Raw genomic sequence first — 22,958 nt, forward strand, 5'->3', positions numbered from 1 at the left:
ACAGATTTTAATTAACAATTTCAAATTTGTAATATTACTTAAATTTCAGATGAGTGAGAATTTAACACTATATTAAAGGAGCCCAGGCAAAAGGACACAAGTTGCGTCACAGAGACTTATTAAATGTGATGGAAATTCAACAGACGAATGCTGGCAAACAGGTGCAAGAGCTGAATTAATTTCCAAACCCTACCACTCAGGGGGAATTGCAATGCATCACGTTGACAACCACAGCACATTGTTAATTTCATTCACAAGCTTAAAAATCTCAATTCATTTGAACATGTGAATGTATCAAATTTTAAAAAGTATAAGTAGCACAAGGGTATCCCAGAACTAAAAATGATAATTTTTCTCTAGGACCTCAAGTCATTTATCTAGCCAGAAGCATGGTGTTTTTTATGAATGAAATCTATCTTACCACTTCCACATACAAATTGTGTTCTATTATTATACGTCGTGCAGCCTGTTACTAAGCAAGGTTTTCTCTTACTTTTAATATGAAATTCCTTGTGAGTCAGAGGAAGACTGAATATTCACTGCTGTAGTTTCCAATGTCTGCTGTCATGCATAAAGGGGATTTTTAACAACCCTTCTGGTGGTGCTAAGTGGTAATATTCCTGGAGTTAAAGAAAAATGTAACAAACCAAAACTAGATAAATGCAAAGGATTATTTGGTGGTATTATTAAAAGTGGTGAGTTGTAAGCTAAAAACCCAGTATCCTCAATATGTTTTCACCAAGAATTTGCCTACTTTGGAGTCACTGGTATATTTGAGACTTTGATAGAAACCCTGAAGTATTTCCACATAAATCTGCATGTATATACAACATCTTACAAAGATTTCAGGGATTTTATGATTGTCTACCTTCAGCATACCATTTATGGTACATCTTGATCTTTGGGACTAGAAGATTATTTCTTATTTAGTGGATTTTTCCCTTTGCCACCTACCATACACCAGGCCCTAAGCCTGGGCCTGGGCATATAAGGAAAATACAAAAAGTTTTTGGACTTTTTACAACCTGCTGCTGCTGCTGAGTCGCTTCAGTCGTGTCCAACTCTGTGACCCCATAGACGGCAGCCCACCAGGCTCCCCCGTCCCTGCGATTCTCCAGGCAAGAACACTGGAGTGGGTTGCCATTTCCTTCTCCAATGCATGAAAGTGAAAAGTGAAAGTGAAGTTGCTCAGTCATGTCCGACTCTTAGCGACCCCATAGACTGCAGCCTACCAGGCTCCTTTGTCCATGGGATTTTCCAGGCAAGAGTACTGGAGTGGGGTGCCATTGCCCTCTCCTTTTACAACCTAGAAGGGGTTAATAGGTAAATAGTATAGAGTAGTAAATATATAAAAATAAAAAATATATTTTTGATAAAAATATATATTAATAAGGTCACTACAAAAACTTTCTCGAGAAGATTGCACTTTAATGAGTATTACGGATGAGTAGACATAAGCCGTGGGCTTCCCAGGTGGCTCGGTGGTAAACAATCCACTTGCCAGTGCAAGAGATGCAGGTTCGATCCCTGGTTCAGAAAGATCCCCTGGTGAAGGAAATGGCTAACCCGTTCCAGTATTCTTGCCTGAGAAATCCCATAGACAGAGGAGCCTGACGGCTACAGTCCATGGGGTCGCAAAAAGTCAGACACAACTGAGCAACTGAGCATACACATGCACAGAAAAACTGTAAGAAGAGGGAAAAGGTCAATCTAGGCTGAGAATGAGAGCAAGGAGCACTACCTTGTCATCACTAAAATTGTTTATTTACAAGAAATGCATATTAACAAATGTATAGGAAAATCTTTCAGTCTTCTTTCACCATTTCTCAAGAAGCTTTAAAGAAAAAAAAAAAAATTAAAGGATCTTGGTTTAATTCCCCAAGATATTAGCCACCTGAGCCCTTTATTCCTAATTATACACAAGCTTGTCCACCCTCATTTTGCTTAGCTGAAAAATTTTAACCATTCATTTTTCGAACATAAAAACAACTGTAAAGGGCCCCCTTCCTAACAAGTGAGTCAGGAAAAGCCCAGTATGTACTTCATTGGATGAGTCTAGATTCTTAATCAAAAACGTGTAATCACATCAAATATGGCTTTACACAATAACATTATAAGCTCTCTAAAAATATCTCAGATTCCTCCACTAAGACAATAATACTATTCCCTCCTTGTTTTTTTCATCTTACTAACTTTATTGATCACACTATATACTAATAAAATTATTAATATTTATTTTAAAAAAACAACATGTAATCAGTACCTGCCCCAAAGTCTTTTGATAATGGCAGCAATAGCAACTGTTTCTTTTTTAAACTCACCATCAAGAAAGCTGATGAAAAACAGAAAAATGCACAGTCTAATAACCTAAGCTAACAATATATTGTTTTCAATGGAACAAAAAGGACAAAAGCCAAAGGTATTCATTACCGTTCCCAGAGTAAGAAACCAGGGCAGTTGCTGCCTTTGCCAGATGCGCAGTCTTTAGTCTTGACAATGCACATCTCCCCAAGGGAAATGTGGAGAGAAAGCCAAACTCTTGCAACTTGATGCAAAGTGATTTGGGTTCCATTACAACATCTCTCAGTAAAAGGCTATTCAGGCTTAGAGTAAAGATTCCACACTCATTTTCTCCCAGAAAATGAGGTTGTTATATAAAACACCAGAAACATGGAATCAGAGCTTCTGGAAATCACTCTAAACCATGTGATTTAATCTTAACTTCCTTAAAGGCTTATCAGGAAAAAGGAGATGAGATGGTTTAGTTATATACAGTCTGAAAATTGTTACCTTGTTTTGGGCACACTTCAAAACTCAAGAACATTTTAAAGAAATTTTAAAAATTACATATATAATAAAATAAAGGGTGTGTTTTTTTTAGATGAATTAATGCTAATCTGGGTTTTTCAGAATGTGCTTCTTAGATGAACTAGCCAGAAATGTTATGCCTTTCTTCTGGGCAAGTTAGTTCATTCTGTATTACAAAAAAGGGAGTGTTGGAGTGGACTTCTTATTAAAAAAGACCTGAGTTCTCATTTGACTCTTGTGAACTTGGAAAGATACACATACTCTTTTGTCTTTCACCTTTAAATGGCAATAGGGATATTTATGTCTTACCTCTCAGAATTATTATAGGAATTTAACAGCATAATTAAGATATTTAGAAAGGATTAACACAAAACCTGTTTTCAGTATTTTCCCAAGTGTGTTACCCAGCAAAGGAGTTCTGTGGAATAGATGTGCTTAGTCATTCAGTCATGTCCAACCCTTTGTGACCCCATGGACTGTAGCCTGCCAGGGTCCTTTGTTCATAAGAATTCTCCAGGCAAGAATACTGGAGTGGATTGCCATGCCCTCCTCCGGGGGATCTTCCCAACCCAGGGATTGAACCCTGGTCTCCCACATTGCAGGCAGATTCTTTACTGTCTGAGCCACTAGAGAAGTCTGTGGAATAAATAGTTGTTATTAAAAATTAAAAGTTGTTTCAAAAAGTTTAGACATCCTAGGTAAACAAAGTTATATGGTTACCTTCAGAGCTTTACCATGCTAGAGGGTATTGTGGATCTCCAAGAAAAAAGTATAATTAGTGCTGGGTTTCTTAGACTTGTGAGATAACAGACACCTTGGTGTTTGGTTGGGGTGCAAATGCTACAGTTTATGAGATTACTATTCCCCAGCACAGCAGCTTGAAAAATGAGAGTCAAGGTCCTCCTTCCACTCCCTCCCTCTACCACCTCCTTTATCGTTGAGTAACTATGCTTAAGAAAGCAGATAACTTGTGCATAAAAATGTTCCATGAGAACTATTAATAGGGCAGTAATAAAAAAAAAGAACAGAGGAAAAAATTGATGCACTTAGAATGCCATAATATGTTAACTTAGAAGTGTACCATTAATTTTTACATAAGGAAAATTTTAACTTCAAATGCCAGATGCCAAATGTTTTAGTCTAATGCCTAAATCCAATAAGCATTACTCAGATGCTTCAGGGGTTTTCAACAGCCCTCTATCCCACCTACTCTGCTATTAGTTCAGGATGAAAGTAAAATTAGTTTGGAGCCTCAAATTAACATATCAAATCCTCTCATCACTCCATTTTATAACTGAGAAGAGTAAATAAATGTGTGAAATCACTTTCACATTCATAAAGTGACTACTTCATACAAAGTATGCACTAGGTGCTCCTGAGTATTTTCTTTACTTGATTTTTAGGATAATCCTGTGAAAAGTGTTATCATCTCTTCTAATGGAGAAACAAACTCAGAAGTTGTGTTATTGCCCCACATTAAACAGTCATAAAAATGTAAAATATCTGATCACTGAACCTAGTTTTTCCTTTCTCAAGTTTAGCACTATTTCTATTATATCATGTCATCTTCATCTAATATCATTTCTAATGCTTTTCCATAGGAATTATTAAAATGTGTATGTGTAAACACACTACTTACAAATAGCCTGGCCATGACTTAGGTAAAGACACCTATTTAAATTTAATGAAGGACATATAAAATATTAATGGAAATACTATGTTCCATGGCTTCCCTGGTGGTGCAGAGGTTAAAGCGTTTGCCTGCAATGTGGGAGACCTGGGTTTGATCCCTGGGTCGGGAAGATCCCCTGGAGAAGGAAATGGCAACCCACTCCAGTATTCTAGCCTGGAGAATCCCATGGACGGAGGAGCTTGGTGGGCTACAGTCCATGGGTCGCAAAGAGTTGTACACGACTGAACGACTTCACTATATTCCATAGATGGATTGTTTGATATGATAATATAAATTTTATCCAAATCAGTTTAGATATTTACTGCAATTCCAAGCAAAGTGTTTATCACATATGCTTTATTATTTCTAAATTTAATTTGGAATAATAAGTGAAAATACCAATAAAATTTTTGAAAAGAAAGATAATGGTATGGAGAAGAGGGGCTTACTCTACCTGAAAGTCCAATATCCTGGAAAATTTTTTAAAATAGTAATAATGTGATATTAGCAGAAAAATAGAGAAATACATCAGTGAAACACAATTGAGAATCCAGAGGCAGATCTATTTGTATCTTAAAATGTAGTATTTGATCAAAGCAGTACTTCAAATGAGTAAGGAAATAATATGCTATTTCAGGGCTATTAGCTATATAGTTTTTTTAAAAAATAAAGTTAGATCTCTTCTTCATATTATACTAGAACTTCAACTGCTTGTGTATCAAATACTTAGATGTAGAAAGAAAACCAGAAAAACACAGTTGATTATAGCTATAATCTTGGAGTAAGGAAAGCCTTCCTAAACTTGACAGAATCTAAAAGACATGAAGAAAAGTCTATAGAAAAAAATCCATAAACTGTAAAGACAGTCACAATCCAGGAACATTCTTTGCAACTAAATAGAGAGGCAAAGGGTTAATGTCATTATTTCATAAGCAGTTCTTCCAAATCAGTAAAGAAAAAAGCAACATCACATTAAGAGTTTGTTCATAGACTTCATAGTGAAAATCAAATGGTCATTAGATTTGAGAAGATTCCTACTTCTACTAATAGCAAAAGAAGTGCAAATTAAAACAGCTATAAGGTATCACAATGGCACCCCACTCCAGTACTCTTGCTTGGAAAAATCTCATGGACGGAGGATCCTGGTGGGCTACAGTACATGGGGTCGCTAAGTGTCAGACACGACTGAGCGACTTCACTTGCACTTTTCACTTTCATGCATTGGAGAAGGAAATGGCAACCCACTCCAGTGTTCTTGCCTGGAGAATCCTAGGGATGGGGAAGCCTGGTGGGCTGCCATCTATGGGGTCGCATAGAGTCGGACACGACTGAAGCGACTTAGCAGCAGTAGCAGACTGATCAAGGTTAAAAAAGTGATAGTGTCTAGTACTAATTGAGGACGTGGGGAGCAAGACTCTCACAAATACTATTGGTGGAAGTAAATTGACACAATCTATTGATATTTAGACAGTAAATTTAGAAGTATTTATTCAAATTTAGATGGGCATAAACAGTTTTTACCTAACTAATTCTACAGGCATATTATCACAAGATCACATTTAGTTACAAGTATTTTTCACTCATCTCACAGGCTAGCAAAATAATGCTCAAAATTCTCCAAGCCAGGCTTCAGCAATACATGAACTGTGAACTTCCAGATGGTCAAGCTGGATTTAGAAATGGCAGAAGAAGAACCAGATATCAAATTGCCAGCATCCTCTGGATCATCGAAAAAGCAAGAGAGTTCCAGAAAAACATCTGTTTCTGCTCTATTGACTATGCCAAAACCTTTGACTGTGTGAATCACAATAAACTCTGGAAAATTCTGAAAGAGATGGGAATACCAGATGACCTGACCTGCCACTTGAGAAACCTGTATGCAGGTCAGGAAGCAACAGTTAGAACTGGACATAGAACAACAGACTGGTTCCAAATAGGAAAAGCAATACATCATTGATGTATATTGTCACCCTGCTTATTTAACTTATATGAAGAGTAGATCATGAGAAATGCTGGGCTGAATGAAGCACAAGCTGGAATCAAGATTGCCAGGAAAAATATCAACAAGCTCAGATATGCAGATGACACCACCCTTATGGCAGAAAGCGAAGAACTAAAGAGCCTCTTGATGAAAGTGAGAGTGGAAAAGTTGGCTTAAAGCTCAACATTCAGAAAACGAAGATCATGGCATCTGGTCCCATCACTTCATAGGAAATAGATGGGGAAACAGTGGCTGACTTTATTTTCTTGGGCTCCAAAATCACTGCAGATGGTGACTGCAGCCATGAAATTGAAAGATGCTTACTCCTTGGAGGGAAAGTTATGACAAACCTAGACAGCATATTAAAAAGCAGAGACATTACTTTGCCAACAAAGGTTCGTCTAGTCAAGGCTATGGTTTTTCCAGTAGTCATGTATGGATGTGAGAGTTGGACTGTAAAGAAAGCTGAGCACCAAATAATTGATGCTTTTGACTCTTGAGAGTTCCTTGGACTGCAAGGAGATCCAACTAGTCCATCCTAAAGGAGATCAGTCCTGGGTGTTCACTGGAAGGACTGATGTTGAAGCTGAAATTCCAATATTTGGCCACCTGATACGAAGAGCTGACTCATTTGAAAAGACCCTGATGCTGGGAAAGATTGAAGGCAGGAGGAGAAGGGAACGACAGAGGATGAGATGGTTAGATGACATCACTACTCAATAGACATGAATTTGGGTAAACTCTGGGAGTTTGTAAAGGACAGAGAGGCCTGGTATGCCTCAGTCCATGGGGGTTGCCAAGAGTCAGACACGACTGAGCGACTGAACTGAACTGAAGTGTTTTCCCCAGATCATGATTGCCTTTTTTACTTTGTAGTTTTTCTGCTGTATAAAATTTTTGAATGTGCGGCTCACATTTTACTGCAGCATTTGTGTGTGTGTGTGATAGTAAAAATAGAAAACATCCCTAATATTCCTGCTGTGTTGGCAGTTTGAGCTCTACCAGCGTAGAGATTGCCTCTATCTTAATTACCATTCCCAGTTAGGTACTGTTCTTGACAGTACAAGCATTTGTTAAATGAACAGACAAAATGGACCATAATGTGTCTAGGCAACTGAAATTATTTTTAAAAGTAAGGCAGGTAAACAGAAACTTGTGCATACTGTATAGATCATTCTCTTTTTATAAATATTTACATTTATATACAAAGTATCATATCTATTAAGAAAATGTTAGAAAGTATACATCTTGATTAGTTCTTGTATGGAATTTGAGTAGTGACATTAACATTTTACTTCATATACAACATATTTTTTTTCTGACAATGACTGTGTGTATAACTTCAAAGTGTAAATTCAACCATTCTTTCAATCTACTAACTGTTTTTGGTGTAAAAGATTTATAGCAGTAAACAAAGTCTCTGTTTTTACTGAGTATATATTCTAATGGAGGAAAACAGATGGTGAACAAATATTTATCCCTGATATTTTGAAGAAAATAATAAAACCATATAAGTAAACTCCAGTGACAAGGTGCTATTTTCCTTCTTTTCTAATGCTGCAATGTTTAAGAGACCTGAATAAAGTAGGGAGCTACCCATGCAGGTATATGTTGGCAGACAGATATTCTTGGTACAAGTCAGAGGACCCAGTCTGGAACGCTTCATGTATTAGTTAAGAGTACAGAGTTTGGGAAAATGGGGGTGGTGAGAAGCAGAAGTTGTATATGACATAGGAACATTTGGCCACAGTAAGAACTTCAGTTCCCATTACATGTGATAGAAAGACCCTAAAAGTGTTGAACTGTGAAATGACATTGAATTTTTGTATGCAAAAGATCTGCCAATAACTGTGTGGAAAAGATGATGATGGCTGGCACTAGGGTGAGGGCAGTGGAATTGGTGTGAAACGGTGGGGTTATGGATGCCTTCCAGATAAAGATAAAAAGCCACCAGAAGTTGCCGATATGAGAAGAAGAAAAGAATAAGGATATGAAACTGTCAGGAATTTAAAATATCACTGCAGACAAACCTGATCTGGAATGTGAGAATAAGTACCTCTAATGAGGCAGAACACTTCAACCATTTTCTTGAATAGCTAGGGTCAATCTCTTATGGTATGAATTTTCCCTACTTTACAGTGAGAGATGTAAGTGCCAAATAGTGTCTAGAAGTTATACCGAAATTAGAATTTGTTATCCCTTAGTGGATTTAATGTTCATTTATTCTTAAGTATACATTTTTTTAAGTGTTCAGTTCAGTAGAATTCAGTCACACAGTCGTGTCTGACTCTTTGCAAGCCCATGGACAGCAGCACGCCAGGCCTCCCTGTCCATTGCCAACTCCCAGAGTTTACTCAAACTCATGTCCGTTGAGTCAATGATACCATCCAACCATCTCATCCTCTGTTGTCCCCTTCTCCTGCCTTCAGTTTTGCCCAGCATTGGGGTCTTTTCAAATGAGTCAGTTCTTCGCATCAGGTGGCCAAAGTATTGGAGTTTCAGCTTCAGCAACAGTCCTTCCAATGAATATTTAGGATGAATACTCCATCCTTTAGGATGGGCTGGTTGGATCTCCTTGAAGTCTAAGGAAACCTCAAGAGTCTTTTCCTCCAACCCCACAGATCAAAAGTATCAGTTCTTCAGCACTCAGCTTTCTTTATAGTCCAACTCTCACATGCAAACATAACTACTGGAAAAACCATAGCCTTGACTAGACGGACCTTTGTTGGCAAAGTAATGTCTTTGCTTTTTAATATGCTATCTAGGTTGGTCATAGCTTTTCTTCCAAGGAATAAGCATCTTTTAATTTCATGGCTGCAGTCACCATCTGCAGTGATTTTGGAGCCCAAAAAAATAAAGTCTGACACTGTTTCCACTGTTTCCCCATCTATTTGCCATGAAGTGATGGGACCAGATGCCATGATCTTTGTTTTTTGAATGTTGAGCTTTAAGCCAACTTGTTCACTCTCCTCTTTCACTTTCATCAAGAGGCTCTTTAGTTCCTCTTCACTTTCTGCCATAAGGGTGGTGTCATCTGTATATCTGAGGTTATTGATATTTCTCCTGGCAATCTTGATTCCAGCTTGTACTTCATCCAGCCCAGCGTTTCTCATGATGTACTCTGCATATAAGTTAAATAAGCAAGGTGACAATATAAGCCTTGATGTACTCCTTTTCCTATTTGGAACCAGTCTGTTGTTCCATGTCCAGTTCTAACTGTTGCTTCCTGATCTGCATACAGATTTCTCAAGAGGCAGGTCAGGTGGTCTGATATTTCCATCTCTTTAAGAATTTTCCAGAGTTTGTTGTGATCCACACAATCAAAGGCTTTGGCATAGTCAATAAAGCAGAAGTAGATATTTTTCTGGAACTCTTATGCTTTTTCTATGATCCAGTGGATGTTGGCAATTTGATCTCTGGTTCCTGTGCCTTTTCTAAATCCAGGTTGAACATCTGGAACTTGGTTTTTTTGTTTTGTTTTTTTTTTAGTTTTTTATTTTTTAAATTTTAAAATCTTTAATTCTTACATGCGTTCCCAAACATCAACCCCCCCTCCCACCTCCCTCCCCATAACATCTCTCTGGGTCATCCCCATGCACCAGCCCCAAGCATGCTGTATCCTGCGTCAGACATAGACTGGCGATTCAGTTCTTACATGATAGTATACATGTTAGAATGCCATTCTCCCAAATCATCCCACCCTCTCCCTCTCCCTCTCCCTCTGAGTCCAAAAGTCCGTTATACACATCTGTGTCTTTTTTCCTGTCTTGCATACAGGGTCGTCATTGTCATCTTCCTAAATTCCATATATATGTATTAGTATACTGTATTGGTGTTTTTCTTTCTGGCTTACTTCACTCTGTATAATCGGCTCCAGTTTCATCCATCTCATCAGAACTGATTCAAATGAATTCTTTTTAACGGCTGAGTAATACTCCATTGTGTATTAAATGTATATTAGCTTTTAATTTCTTTTTGTAGTCTGTTCTATTGACATAATTTTGCTATTTGAAAGTATTAGGAGGAAAACATTTCTGCTCTTTTGAAAAATTGAGAAAACTTGTGGTTTAGGATTTCAGAAATGTTAAGTGAATTAAAGTTAACGTAAAATCTCAATAATATTTATACATTAATTTTGGGGGGAAATCTTGAACTTAAACTATTGGAGTGTTGAATGAAAATTTTTAAGTAAATTTGCAAATCTTACCAAGATATTCTCATGTCTTATATTAATCTGTAAAAGAAAATATGCAAAAATAAAGTTCACTCTGCACAGTTGCTCATTTCAGATAATAAAGGTCTTTCTGTTTGCAGGGCCTCAGTTTCAAATTATTTGCAAGTGATCCCCTGCATGTGCAAACAATATTAAGGACATTCCCAGTCTGTATCAGATGTCATTAAATACATGCATGCAGTTGTATTCAGACAATGAAATTTTTAGCAAATGTAAGAGTTCAGTTGTTCCATTAAAATCATAATTTAGTACCCACAATCACATTTGGCCAAAAAGTGGGTTATAGAATGGAATTTGTTTCATGATATCATTAAAATTCTATTCATAATGTTTTCTCTAGGAATATTATGTTCTTTATTTAGTCACTTATTGATGTGACTGAATGTTATACTCTTTGTTTATTCATCCAGTGATGTGAATAAAACTGTTTGTAGTTATGGTCCTAGATTTTTATTCATTTGCCCATATTTTTTGTTCATTATCTATTCATTATCTTTTTAACAAACATTTACCGAGTGTTTACTACAGTAGTTTTTAATCTTGGCTGCAAATCAAAATCCTCTTTGAAGCTTTTTTAAAGTACTGATTCCTATGTAATAAACCCCTGAAACTGATTCAATAGGTGTGGACTTCAGCCAGGCATCTTTATTTTTTCAAAAGCTCCACAGGTGACTCTGATGTACAGTCAGGATTAGCAATCATAAGTGTCTCTATTAAGCAGGAGGAATATAAGAGTTAACATGAAATAATTCCTATTCAGAAGGAGACTGGAGTCGAGTGAGACAGACAAGTAAACTAGTAATTACAGTAGTGTGATAAGTGCTCCATGAAGGGTAAGCACACCTCTTCCAATTTAGAACTAACATACATTGGCTTTGTGTTAAGTTAATCCATTGATGGACCATAAAATAGAAAAGGGAGATTTTCTCTCAGTACCAATCCAAATGACCCAGATTGTGCTTGAGTCCATATTTTCTGTGTTACCTGCTCTATGCCTTAATCAAATGAATTAGCCATACAAGACTCTGTGATTAAACTCAGGAAATGGAAAAACAGAGAGACCAGTTTCTATTTCTGATAACAGGATATGGGAGATGAGAAAGCAGTGAAGAAAGATTGCAAAACAGCCAGCTCCTCAGAGTTAGGGAGCAGGTATCGCTAATATTTTTCTTCCTATGGTCTGAATTAGTCCAGCTCATAGGTAGACCTTGGTTCTAATATAGCTTTTGAATCTTTTTTCCTGATTATTTGTAGGCAACTGTTCCTACCTAGTCTATGCATACTTAAGAGGACTCTGTAGCAGAGTTACGGTCTGACTAATGACTCTCACAGGGAAATCATTTTTGCTACCTCAGACATTTACTGATTGTCCTTTAACTTTCCAATTCAGACAGAGAACCTTGTTTAATTCTTGATAGTAGGATTGTCTTTTCTTATATTTTTGTCTGTTTGTAACATTAACAGTTGATGTTTTGTTTTTACTGTTTTAATTTCCATTACCATATTGTATTTTATACACTTTTGTTTCTTTTTTATTTCATTTTACACAGTCTGCATCGTCAGCCTCTCCTCCCATAATTACAGACACAAAAGTGCCAGTATAAAGGAAGAGAGGATATAGTGTCTTTGGATCCCCAGAGCAGCACTAAAAAGCTCCACAAAACCACACATCGTCCATTGCAGTCCCTTGTCATCTCCCTAAAAATGCAACTTGGGGAGGCTGACAGGACCACTCCTAGGAATCCTACTCAGGAAACCCAGTGGACATAGTCCAGGTTAGAATTCCCTATGCAGAAGTAAACACCAGAAGGAAAGCTTCATGAAATCTAGTTATCCTATTATCTTCAGGATCATCCATTCCTAAATATAAATGAAAGCTCTTATTTTCTTTCTCCATGATCTGATAGTGACAAGCCTAATTAGACCTTATAAAGACAAGCTTATCTGGTTACATTGGTGTTGATTTGTGAGCTCCAGATTCATATGTAGGGTGAATGAACTTAATGTGAACATGGATTATATAAACTTGAGGTTGTATAATTTATTAATAAAGTCACTTTATCTGAATACTTTGAAATAAAAACAGATTTCTTCAATTAAAATAATTAGTCAGGAATCTCATAGTTCTATATCTAGCTGGCTACATGAATTGTAAACTATAATTATGATACAGGAAGGTACCATTTTAGCTGGTAAACAAAAATGCCTACCATATTTTTTCATATCAAATGAACCAATGCTGGAACCCACTCCAGTTTTCCTGGGCTTCCCTTGTGGCTCAGCTAGTAAAGAATCCTCCTGCAATACAGGAGACCTGGGTTTGATCTCTGGGTTGGGAATATCCCCTGAAGAAGGGAACCACTACCCATCCCAATATTCTGGCCTGGAGAATTCAAAGAGTCAGATACGACCAAGCAACTTTCACTTTCATGGAGATTTCAGACATACTTCATTATTTTAGCATTTCCTATTTTTATTAGCTTTCAAAAATATATCTAATGATAATATCAACAAAGTATTAAGCTTTCTCCTTTCTGTCATTTCCTCTATTTAGTTAACACATATCTAGGCATGGTTGATTCAGTGGGCTATGTTAGAAAACCACATCCTCAAATATTTATCTTTAAAATGTGATAAAATACAAGGAAAGCTAAGCAGTTACCATGTTGAGCCATAGTTTAATTTCTACAAAATATTAGAGATGCTAAGGAAAAAAAAACAACTGAAGCCTTGAAGCAGAAATATCCTACAGTATTTCTTGATCCATGTGTTCCATGAATGTTTGCCTCCTACTTTACATTAAAATCCATGTATATTAAAACATATTTTATATTACATTTCCCCTTTGAAAAAATTAGTGTTGAATTCGGCAAGGTTTGAATCACTTAAGGTCTTCAGGAATGCAGCCTTCCCGAAGCATACTCTAAGTTCAAGTTCTAAGTCATGCATGTTTGTTGAGATCCTTAGAATGTTTTGAAACGCATTGCCCAGTGACTAAAACTCTTGCCCTGGAAAATGGAGAAATTGAATATCAAAGGGAAAGAAGTTGAACTCCCTCCTCAACTTTGACTTTTGTTTTTGAGAGACTTGGTTGTTGGAAGATAAATTCCCTAGTATCTAATGTTTTCCAGCCTTTCAATGAAGTAGATTTTGTGGAGGGAAAAGTGAACACATAACACTGATTCGGTTAATGTCAGATGGCCAGGTTCTCAGCTCTGAGATACATATAAAATATTATTTGTCCCCTCTCTAATCCAGTTTCCTAAAATGATTAATTAGATGTGTTTTAATGTACTTTATTACCAGAGTTAAGGATTACTAAAATATGTACTATTATTAAGTTGTGAGATTCCCTTATATGTGAATAAGAGAGTTTTGTCAGATGTATATTTTATGGTTTTAGTATTTGCTCTTAAGTTCATGATCCACTTTGAATTAAGTTTTGTGTATGGTGAGGTGTAAGGGTTGAAGTTCATTTTATTTTGTACATATAATCACTTTCATTGAAAATCTGTTCTTTCTGCATTGAATTAACTTGACATTTGGTCAAAATACAATTACATATATAAATGTGGGTCATTTTTCTTAGAGGTGTAAAATTTTGGAGCTATGTTATTTGGTGCATATGCTTTTGTAATTGTATCTTACTGCTATTTTGATTATTTTCTCCATAGGAAATGTTTATTTGGGGGTCTAGCAATTCTCCCTGGTGGCTTAGATGGTAAAGAATCTGCCTGCAATGTGGAGACTTGGGTTTGATCCCTAGATTGGGAAGATCCCCTGGAAGAGGGCATAGCAACCCACTCCAGTATTCTTGCCTGGAGAATCTTCATAGACAGAGGAACCTGGTGGGCTACAGTTCATGGGGTCACAAAGAGTCAGACTAGTGACACAGTCTGTTGGACTTCATGCCCAGACACAACTGGGCACCTAAGCACAGCACAGCACAGCACAGCAATTCTCCATTTTAGAAGTTTATTTGTCTAATGGTAATATAGTCTCTCGGGCTATTTTATGCTTACTCTCTACATGATATACTTTTTCACAGTTATTTGCTTATTTTTATTTGTATTTTTAAATTTAATATACATTTCTATAATGTATAATTATATAATTAATTAGGTATAATGTATAATTAGGTCTTGACAATGACAGTGTATAATTAGGTCTTGCTAGTTTTCAGTCATACAGTCTCTACATTTTTATTCATGTTTAGTACATTTATATTTAATGTGATTATTTTTATATTTGGATATATTGTCTTCCATTTTTCGTATTTGTTTTCTCTTTGCCTCATTTTTATTTTCCTGTTTTTCTCCCTTCTTTTATGTTAAAATATGTTGTGGATTATTTTTATTCTCTATTAATTTATTGGCTTTATTTCTTTGCATTATTTTTATTGAGTGTTTTAGAGACCACAATCTGCAACTTTAAATTCCCGTAAAACACAAGACCCTTGTGATAGTGTAGTTTCACTTATGTACTCTGCATCCTTTGTGCTACCGCTGTCATATAAAATATATTTATATCTATATTATAAACCCTAGAATATTGTTATAATTTTACTTAGAGTCCTGAGTTTTAATGAAATTAAGAATGACAGAAAGATAGTCCTGTCTTTTAAGAAATTAAACATATTTCTTATCTTCATATATCATTCATATTTTCATTATCTTCTCTCTCAGTCTTCACCTGATGTTATTTCAGACTGAAGTATTGGCTTTTGCATTTCTTGAATTTAAAGCTATTAGCAATGAACTCTCTCATTTTTAAAATTCATTTGAAATGTCTTTGAACCTTAACTTTTGAAGAATGGCTTTAAAATAGTTTTCTTGGAAGACAGCTTTTTTTCCCCCTCAACAATTTGAGTTTTGTTCTAGTATTTTTTTTCTTTGTTGTATTCAAAGTTTTTCTTACTATCGTCAGCTTGTAGTAGTTTAATTATGATGTGTCTAGGTGCAGTTTTCTGTGTTTATTCTATTTGAGATCATTGAACTTTTTTAGATGAGTTAACATTTTTCATCAAAGTTAGGAAGTTTTTCATTATTATTTCTTCAAATATTTGTTCAGCCTTTTGTCTTTCTCTGTTCTTGTTTGACTACAGTTAGCCTTAAGAGTTCTGAAAGATGTTACTGACACAATAGTTTTAAACTTTGATGGAATGCTTGGAAATAAAATGGAGAAATATGGATGAAATGACACAGTTTTCTAAGGAAACAATTCCTTAAATATATAAAAAATACAACCCGGTAAATTTACAGTTGAAAATATTAATGTGACCCATTTGTCCTCTTTTCTTGTTTTAACAAAATCTGTCTGTAGGTGCATTTCCTCCCTCTGCTCTTTATGCACGAAAAGATGTGCTACAGCGATCCACCCATATAGCTACAAAGACTTTTCAAGCTTTTCGCATATTTGTGAACAATGAGCTCAATGAACTTTACACGGGACTGAAGACAGCTCAGAAGTTTCTGAGACCTGGTGGTCACCTCGTTGCCCTCTCCTTCCATTCACTGGAGGATCGCATCATCAAACGATTCCTGCTTGGGATAAGCATGACAGAAAGGTTTAACCTAAGTGCTAGACAGAAGGTGATACAAAAATCCCAGTTGGATTCATATCAGGAAAACAAGGAAGGCGTCTCTACACGAAAGGCCCCTTTAATGTGGAAATTGATACACAAGAAGGTACTTACTCCAGAAGATCAAGATGTACAGGATAACCCCAGAGGACGTTCTGCCAAGCTTAGAGCAGCTATCAAATTATGAGAAAGTTTTCATCATCTAATCCTTCAAGATTTTCCTCACAGTTTCTCATGTGATATTCCTGGACAACCTAATGTAAGAAAGTATGGGATTTATGAAGTTATATAACTATATATGTGTGGATCTAGTGGGTATTTAGCTCTTTTTATCCCTCAAAAGGAAAATGTGAAAATATTAACATGACATAGAAAGCTCAATTCAAGGAGCAGCAGTACCTCAACACTGGAACAGTATGTTTATCTTAGCAATATATTTGACTTTTGAAATGGTTAAATTCTGGTTAAATCCTTTCTTTAACCAGGAAATTTTTTAAAAGAAGAGGAGAATATGTGTATGTAAAATCCAGTTGTGAAAAGAGAGATGATAATTATATCTGCATGCCCAAATTTCTGAATTTAGATATTCAGATTTGCAATAGACTGTCTATGATTCAAATAGTTAATAATGATCATGGAATTTATTTTAATTTTTCTTCTTGGGAATAGCTTTCTCAAATACAGGTATTACTATTTTAAAAATGTGTTACACTGATAAATTTAAATACTGAATTATAGTATCATTGTTTTAAAGAGATTTTTCGGTATGATATGTGCCATGTTTTCATATATTACAAACTAAAAATGTAGAATTGCTCTAATAGCCTTCACAGAGGATGTTTCATAAAACTTATATTTGAATTCAGTTGTGTTTATTATAGTATTAGTCCAGAATGCTTTTGATAAATAGTAAAATCTCTTATCATTTGAATCCTGCATTTTTAAACTGAGCTATTCAAAATAGTCAAAGTCTATTGAAATGGAAAAGTTTATCATCTATTCCAGATACTAAAATCAATGTGCTCTTAATGTTCTTATTTACAGAGTTCCCATGGTAAAGGATTCTTTAACAAATTGTTGAAAATAATTCATAATTCACATTACTTTTTATACATAAGTATGCATTTCTGATTTATTCAGTTATGATGAAAGTACTGAAATAGGCAAAGAAACAAAAGTGAGTAAAATACACTCACAGTCTAGCAAAGAAGAGCGATGGTAGTTAACTAATCACAAAAATTAATATAAAATCGTCCAAGTGGTAAGGGCTGTATAGATGTAGTATGCTGTGCTGTGCTGTGTTTAGTCACTCGGTCATGTCCAACTCTTTGCAACCCCATGGACTGTCGCGTACCAGGCTCCATAAAGTATCATAAATACATCCAATAGCGATGAAATCCCATCACTGATGACATGGTACTTGATTTATGACTCAAAGAATGAATAAGAGATAATTAGTCATGGGATACATGGGCGTGTTGATTAAAGGGACATGTCAATGATTGTTTTCTTAAGTAGTTCCCCTTGAAGTCATATTTATACTGTTAATTTGCTCAGTAAACTATTTATTCAAATACAGGGAAAATTCATTTTATCAATTATGATTACAGAGCTTAAGTTGGCGAATCCAGTGAATAAAATATCAACATAATTAGATGGGCAAAAGATAAGAATTAAAAACTTACATGTATCTCAGACTTGCTTTATCTACCTCTGTAATAGTTAACTTTAGTTCCCAAGTTTGTTTACCACTTTTAATTTACAGACTGCTCAAACCTGAGGATGTCCCAGGTGGCGCAGTGGTAAAGAATCACCTGCCAACACAGGAGACACAAGAGACATGGGTTTGATCCCCGGGGTCAGGAAGATTCCCCTTAGTAGGAAATGGCAACTCACTCCAGTATTCTTTCCTGGAAAATTCCATGGGCAGAGGACCCTGGCAGGCTACAGTCCAGGAGATTGCAAAGAGTTGGACATGACTAAGAAACTGAATACACACGCACATTCAAATCTGAAGAATTCGGCAGTGAAATCAGAATAAGAAAATATTCTAGGGAGCGATGTGCTCATATTAGAAATGAATGTACCTAGCTTAATCTCTGAATCCTTCCTAAAGAATTTTGTAAGTTCCTCTTTGTATGTAAGTCATATTTGTGAATGAGAATGATTCCCAAAGGTAGTTACCCATCTGAGTATGTGATTAGAATACAAAAGATTACATGTAATACTCAAGAATGATTCACCTATGTCATCAATCACGTTTGAATGTTATGTAACATGGAAATTTTTTCATTAACGTTAAGTGGAAACTGCCTGCACTGACTGGGTTAGATGACATCCTTCCAAAATTCATGTCCTTTCCGAAACCTCATAAGGTGACCTTATTTGGAAATTCAGCTATTACAGATGTTAACAGTTAAGACATAATACTGGAGCAGAGAAGGCCCTTAACGCCATATATCTGTGTCCTTGAAAGAAAAGAAGAGAGAAACACAGGGGAGAATGCCACACGAAGACAAGGGCAGAGACTGAAGTGACATATCTACGAGCTAGGGGACACCAAGAGTTGCTGGCAACCATAAGAAGCGAGGGAGACGCATGGAGTAGCTTCTCCCTCGGGGACTTTAGTAGGTATTAATAACTGCTGAAGCCTTGGTTTCAGACTTCCAATCTCCAGAACAGTTAGAGAATAAATTTCTGCTATCTTCTGCTGGCCAATCTGTGGTGGTTTATTATGGCAGCCTTAAGAAACTGGTCCTCTGACCAAAAAAAAAAAAAAAAACCTTGAATAATATGCATGAAAAAAATCCTGCATCAAAAAACACAAAATCGGCTTCAAAATATTACAGCATAAAAACACGTTATCTATTTTTTATAATTAGGCATTTGCATCAATCGTTCTTACCTTCCTCTTAGTTGTAGGATGAATAATCAAATACCTGATGAGTTTCAAATGATTAACAATGGACAATGACTTTGGGGAATTTAAACAGTACATGTGGAAAATAAAAATAGTTTATTAAAATGAATGTACATTGCTTTTCCAACAAAATATAAATTATATAAAACAAGCAGTTGTTTTGCATTTCTGAATCTTTCTATTGACTGCCTCTGCCAGTCATATTATATAACATGGATCCCATTGTGTAGGACATCAGTTCTTAACAGTTTTAATAATTGTTCATTAAGAAATGAAATTTAATAACTACATACAATTTTTAGCTGATACTCCTATTTTATATGTTCATTTTGCTTTGACAATTATATGTTGGTTTTTATATAATCTTTGAAATTTCTAGGGTAATTTCAGGGGAAGACACTAATAATATCAATTTTTTTTCGATTTCATGTAATATGTGATATATGGTTTATGCTAAAATTCATTTATATTGAACTATTTATTATATTACAACCAATAGTTTATAAGAAAATACAGTATGCCTCACTAGGTTTTTGAGGTTAACTCAAACCTCTTAAAATTCACTTGTAAATATTTGAAAATCATATTTTCTTTAGTCTTTGCAGAGTGTTATATATCTTCAGAGGTTATAAAATTCTTTCTAATTTTTGTTTTTAAATAAGCAGAAATAATAATGAATTTATACTGTAAAATTTTTAATAAAATCTAAACTACATTTGAAATCTTGGAAAATTCAAAAGGTACAAAAGATACAAAATTATATCAGCACTTTCATTTGGTTATAAAAGAATGTATATATATTTATTCAATAAATATATGTTAAAGCCTGACCTTTTAGGAAGAAATCAAAAACACCTCTCTCACTTCTTTCTTTTTATACTCCTTCCCTTTCCCTTTCTCTGTTCAGATGTGAATTTCTTATGCCAGCAGCTGCTGCTGCTAAGTCGCTTCAGTTGTGTCCGACTGTGCGATCCCATAGACAGCAGCCCACCAGGCTTCCCCGTCCCTGGGATTCTCCAGGCAAGAACACTGGAATGGGTTGCCATTTCCTTCTCCAGTGCGTGAAAGTGAAGCTGCTTAGTCGTGTCTGACTCTTCGAGACCCCCATGGACTGTAGCCTTCCAGGCTCCTCTGTCCATGGGATTCTCCAGGCAAGAGTACTGGAGTGGGTCTCCAGCAGAGATGACATTAATTTATATTTCACATTTACTCTGGAAAAAGAATTATGCAATATTAGTATGTACTCTCACCAACTAAGCTCTACATGTTAGATTATTAGTAATGGGCAAGACAACTAAAAATTGCTTCTAATTAAACTTCTCTAATTTTTATTTTAATGTACCTGTTTTTCTATTGTGTTTTTGTGATTGCTGCAGTATTCTAATAGATTTTGTGTGTGTGTTAGTAACAATCTATAATAGAAAGAGATAAGCATTAAAATGTAAAGGGAATTTTGTGAAGTGCTTGATAAATATGAATTTAATGACAGAAATCCTGATCAGAGATATATTTTTTCTCAGAACCACAATGCCATATGTTCAATGTTGAATGAAGTATGGTTTGTAAAAATCAGCATCATATTCTAAAGAAACTAGATTGTATAACAAGCATAACTATTTTTATATTATTTTCTCAAATTTCATCTGTTTATAGCTACTATTCCCAACTAATGTTTGGTAACACACAGCATGATCTGCAGGAATACTAAGAGATAGTATAAATATGAATTTTTTAAAGTCTTGTTACAGCCTAAATTTTCAGAAACATTAAATGTTCAATAGAATTAGTTAATACAAGATGCAGTGGTGATAGTTCATTATACTATCATTTAGATAGGCCTTAAAATTCTTCACAAAGATTTTGACCACTTTACTCTCTTTCTCAGATAATTTACAAAGTAAAGAAAAACAATGTAACTCTGATGTGCAGACCATAAGTTTGCCTTTTTGATAATGTCACAACTCCTTAGGCAATTCTTTACCTGCAACACAAGGCATTTAAGTACAAATTTTCTACCATTAGCATATGCCCTATTAAATGTATCACTGCCCAGATGCTAGAATAGAAAGCGGAAATCAAACAAGAGGACATGCTCCATTTCTGATCCTTGAGTAATATAGGTTCTGTTCTTTAAGCTCCATCTTTATGCCTGGCCAGTAATACTTGTCTGCCTTACACAAGGTAAGGATTTGTATTGTTAAACAGTCAAATGGTATGGTTCTTCATTCTTTCACAAGGGAAAGCATTATCATCCAACTCTTAGAAATGCTAAATTGAGGAGAAGTCTGTATAGCCTTGTAAATAAAACCATTGGCTTTGGAGTCAGAAAAAAATGAGTTTAAATTCCAGGTCTGCATATATTAGCTGGATATGCAAGCTGGGCACACTCTTAAATATCCTGAATCCTCATTTAGTTCACTTTAAAGAGAGGACGGTATTGGTACTTTCTCATCAGGGTGCTATGAAAAAAATAGAAAATAATAGATATTTATGAGTTAAAAGTCATAATTACCAAAATATAACACATTTCTGGGCATCATGGCTAAGGAAATATATACTGTATTCCTAGTGGTTTTAAGTGAAGCCTCTGCATCACAAGCAGCAGTTGATTGGGTTTATAGTCAGTTTTATTTTGGGGGAATTTTATTCCTATTTATTATTTATTTAACACCCCCAGTATTTGCTATAGTTTGACAAGGCATAATAAAACACACAGTCTTTGCCCTTGTGGAGTTTCCATTTGTAAAAAAACAAACTGGGAAGAAAAGAACCAGTTATTTGACATTCATTTAGGTTGGAAAATATTATTTGTCCTCCTACACTTCCATATCAGTAAGTGCCTGAAACTAAGTGGTCCTTGTAGTAAGATTCTCCAAAATACATTTTGAGGGGGAAAAGGAAATGAGTATTTTACGAGATAAGAGATGGAAGATTTCTACAGGAGTGTTTTAAAAGTTTCTTATTTCTGCACTCTAAAGTCAATGCAGACAAACTACAGGACCAAAAAAGTGTGTAAATTGCAGGTTTTAAACGGGAAAATAGCATGATAGGTAAATGGAGAGTTCACACTTAGAATGAGCTGACGATCTCATTTACAGAGCCACAGAAATGTATGTTACTAAAACAAGATCCATATAATTCCCACATCCTTACCTTCGTTTCAGAGTTTATAATTTTCTCCCTTTATCTCCATTTTATTCTCCTATATCTCAATACAAAGCTTATCTTTGCTCCTTTTCTGTCTTCTCTAGGACTTATTTCAGTCAATTTTGCTTTCCCTCATCAGTCTTCAATCCATTCTGCACTAATATCTTTTTCTTCAGTCTACAAAAGTGTTCAAAAATGAACCATGCTGAAAGCAAATCATAATGACTAAAATCTCCCCTTGACTACTTTCTTTACGCAAATACCACCATCATTCTGTTTTCTTTCATATCTTGACCTCTTATTTGTAAATATTTATTTATCTGGCTATGCCGGGTACTAGTTGTGATGTGCAGGGATCTTTAGCTGTGGCATGCAAGGTCTTAGTCGCAGCATGTAGGATCCAGTTCCCTGACCAGGAATCCAGCCTGGGCCACCTGCCTGGGAAGCAGGAGTCCTAGCCACTAGACCACCAAGGAAGTCCTGATATCATGACTTCTTAAAGTCTCCACTACATCTAACTTTTCATCTGTATTTCATTTATCCAATTCTGGTATACTTTCTGTAGGAACTATTTTCTTAAAAATTAATGGTGACCTCTTAATTACCAGACCCAAT

General features: G+C 35.5%; 1 protein-coding gene across 1 annotated transcript in view; it reads left to right on the forward strand.

Moving 5' to 3' along the window:
- Positions 1-19,347, forward strand: part of METTL15 (methyltransferase 15, mitochondrial 12S rRNA N4-cytidine) — a 230,018-nt gene extending 210,671 nt beyond the window's left edge. Inside the window, exon 6 of the mRNA XM_004016361.5 lies at positions 16,018-19,347. Within this exon, the coding sequence (XP_004016410.1) occupies positions 16,018-16,463 (446 nt within the window). The 3' untranslated portion in view covers positions 16,464-19,347. The remainder of the gene's footprint in view (positions 1-16,017) is intronic.
- The last annotated feature ends 3,611 nt before the right edge of the window (positions 19,348-22,958 follow it).

Source organism: Ovis aries, chromosome 15, assembly GCF_016772045.2.
Source record: "Ovis aries strain OAR_USU_Benz2616 breed Rambouillet chromosome 15, ARS-UI_Ramb_v3.0, whole genome shotgun sequence".
NCBI lineage: Eukaryota > Metazoa > Chordata > Mammalia > Artiodactyla > Bovidae > Ovis > Ovis aries.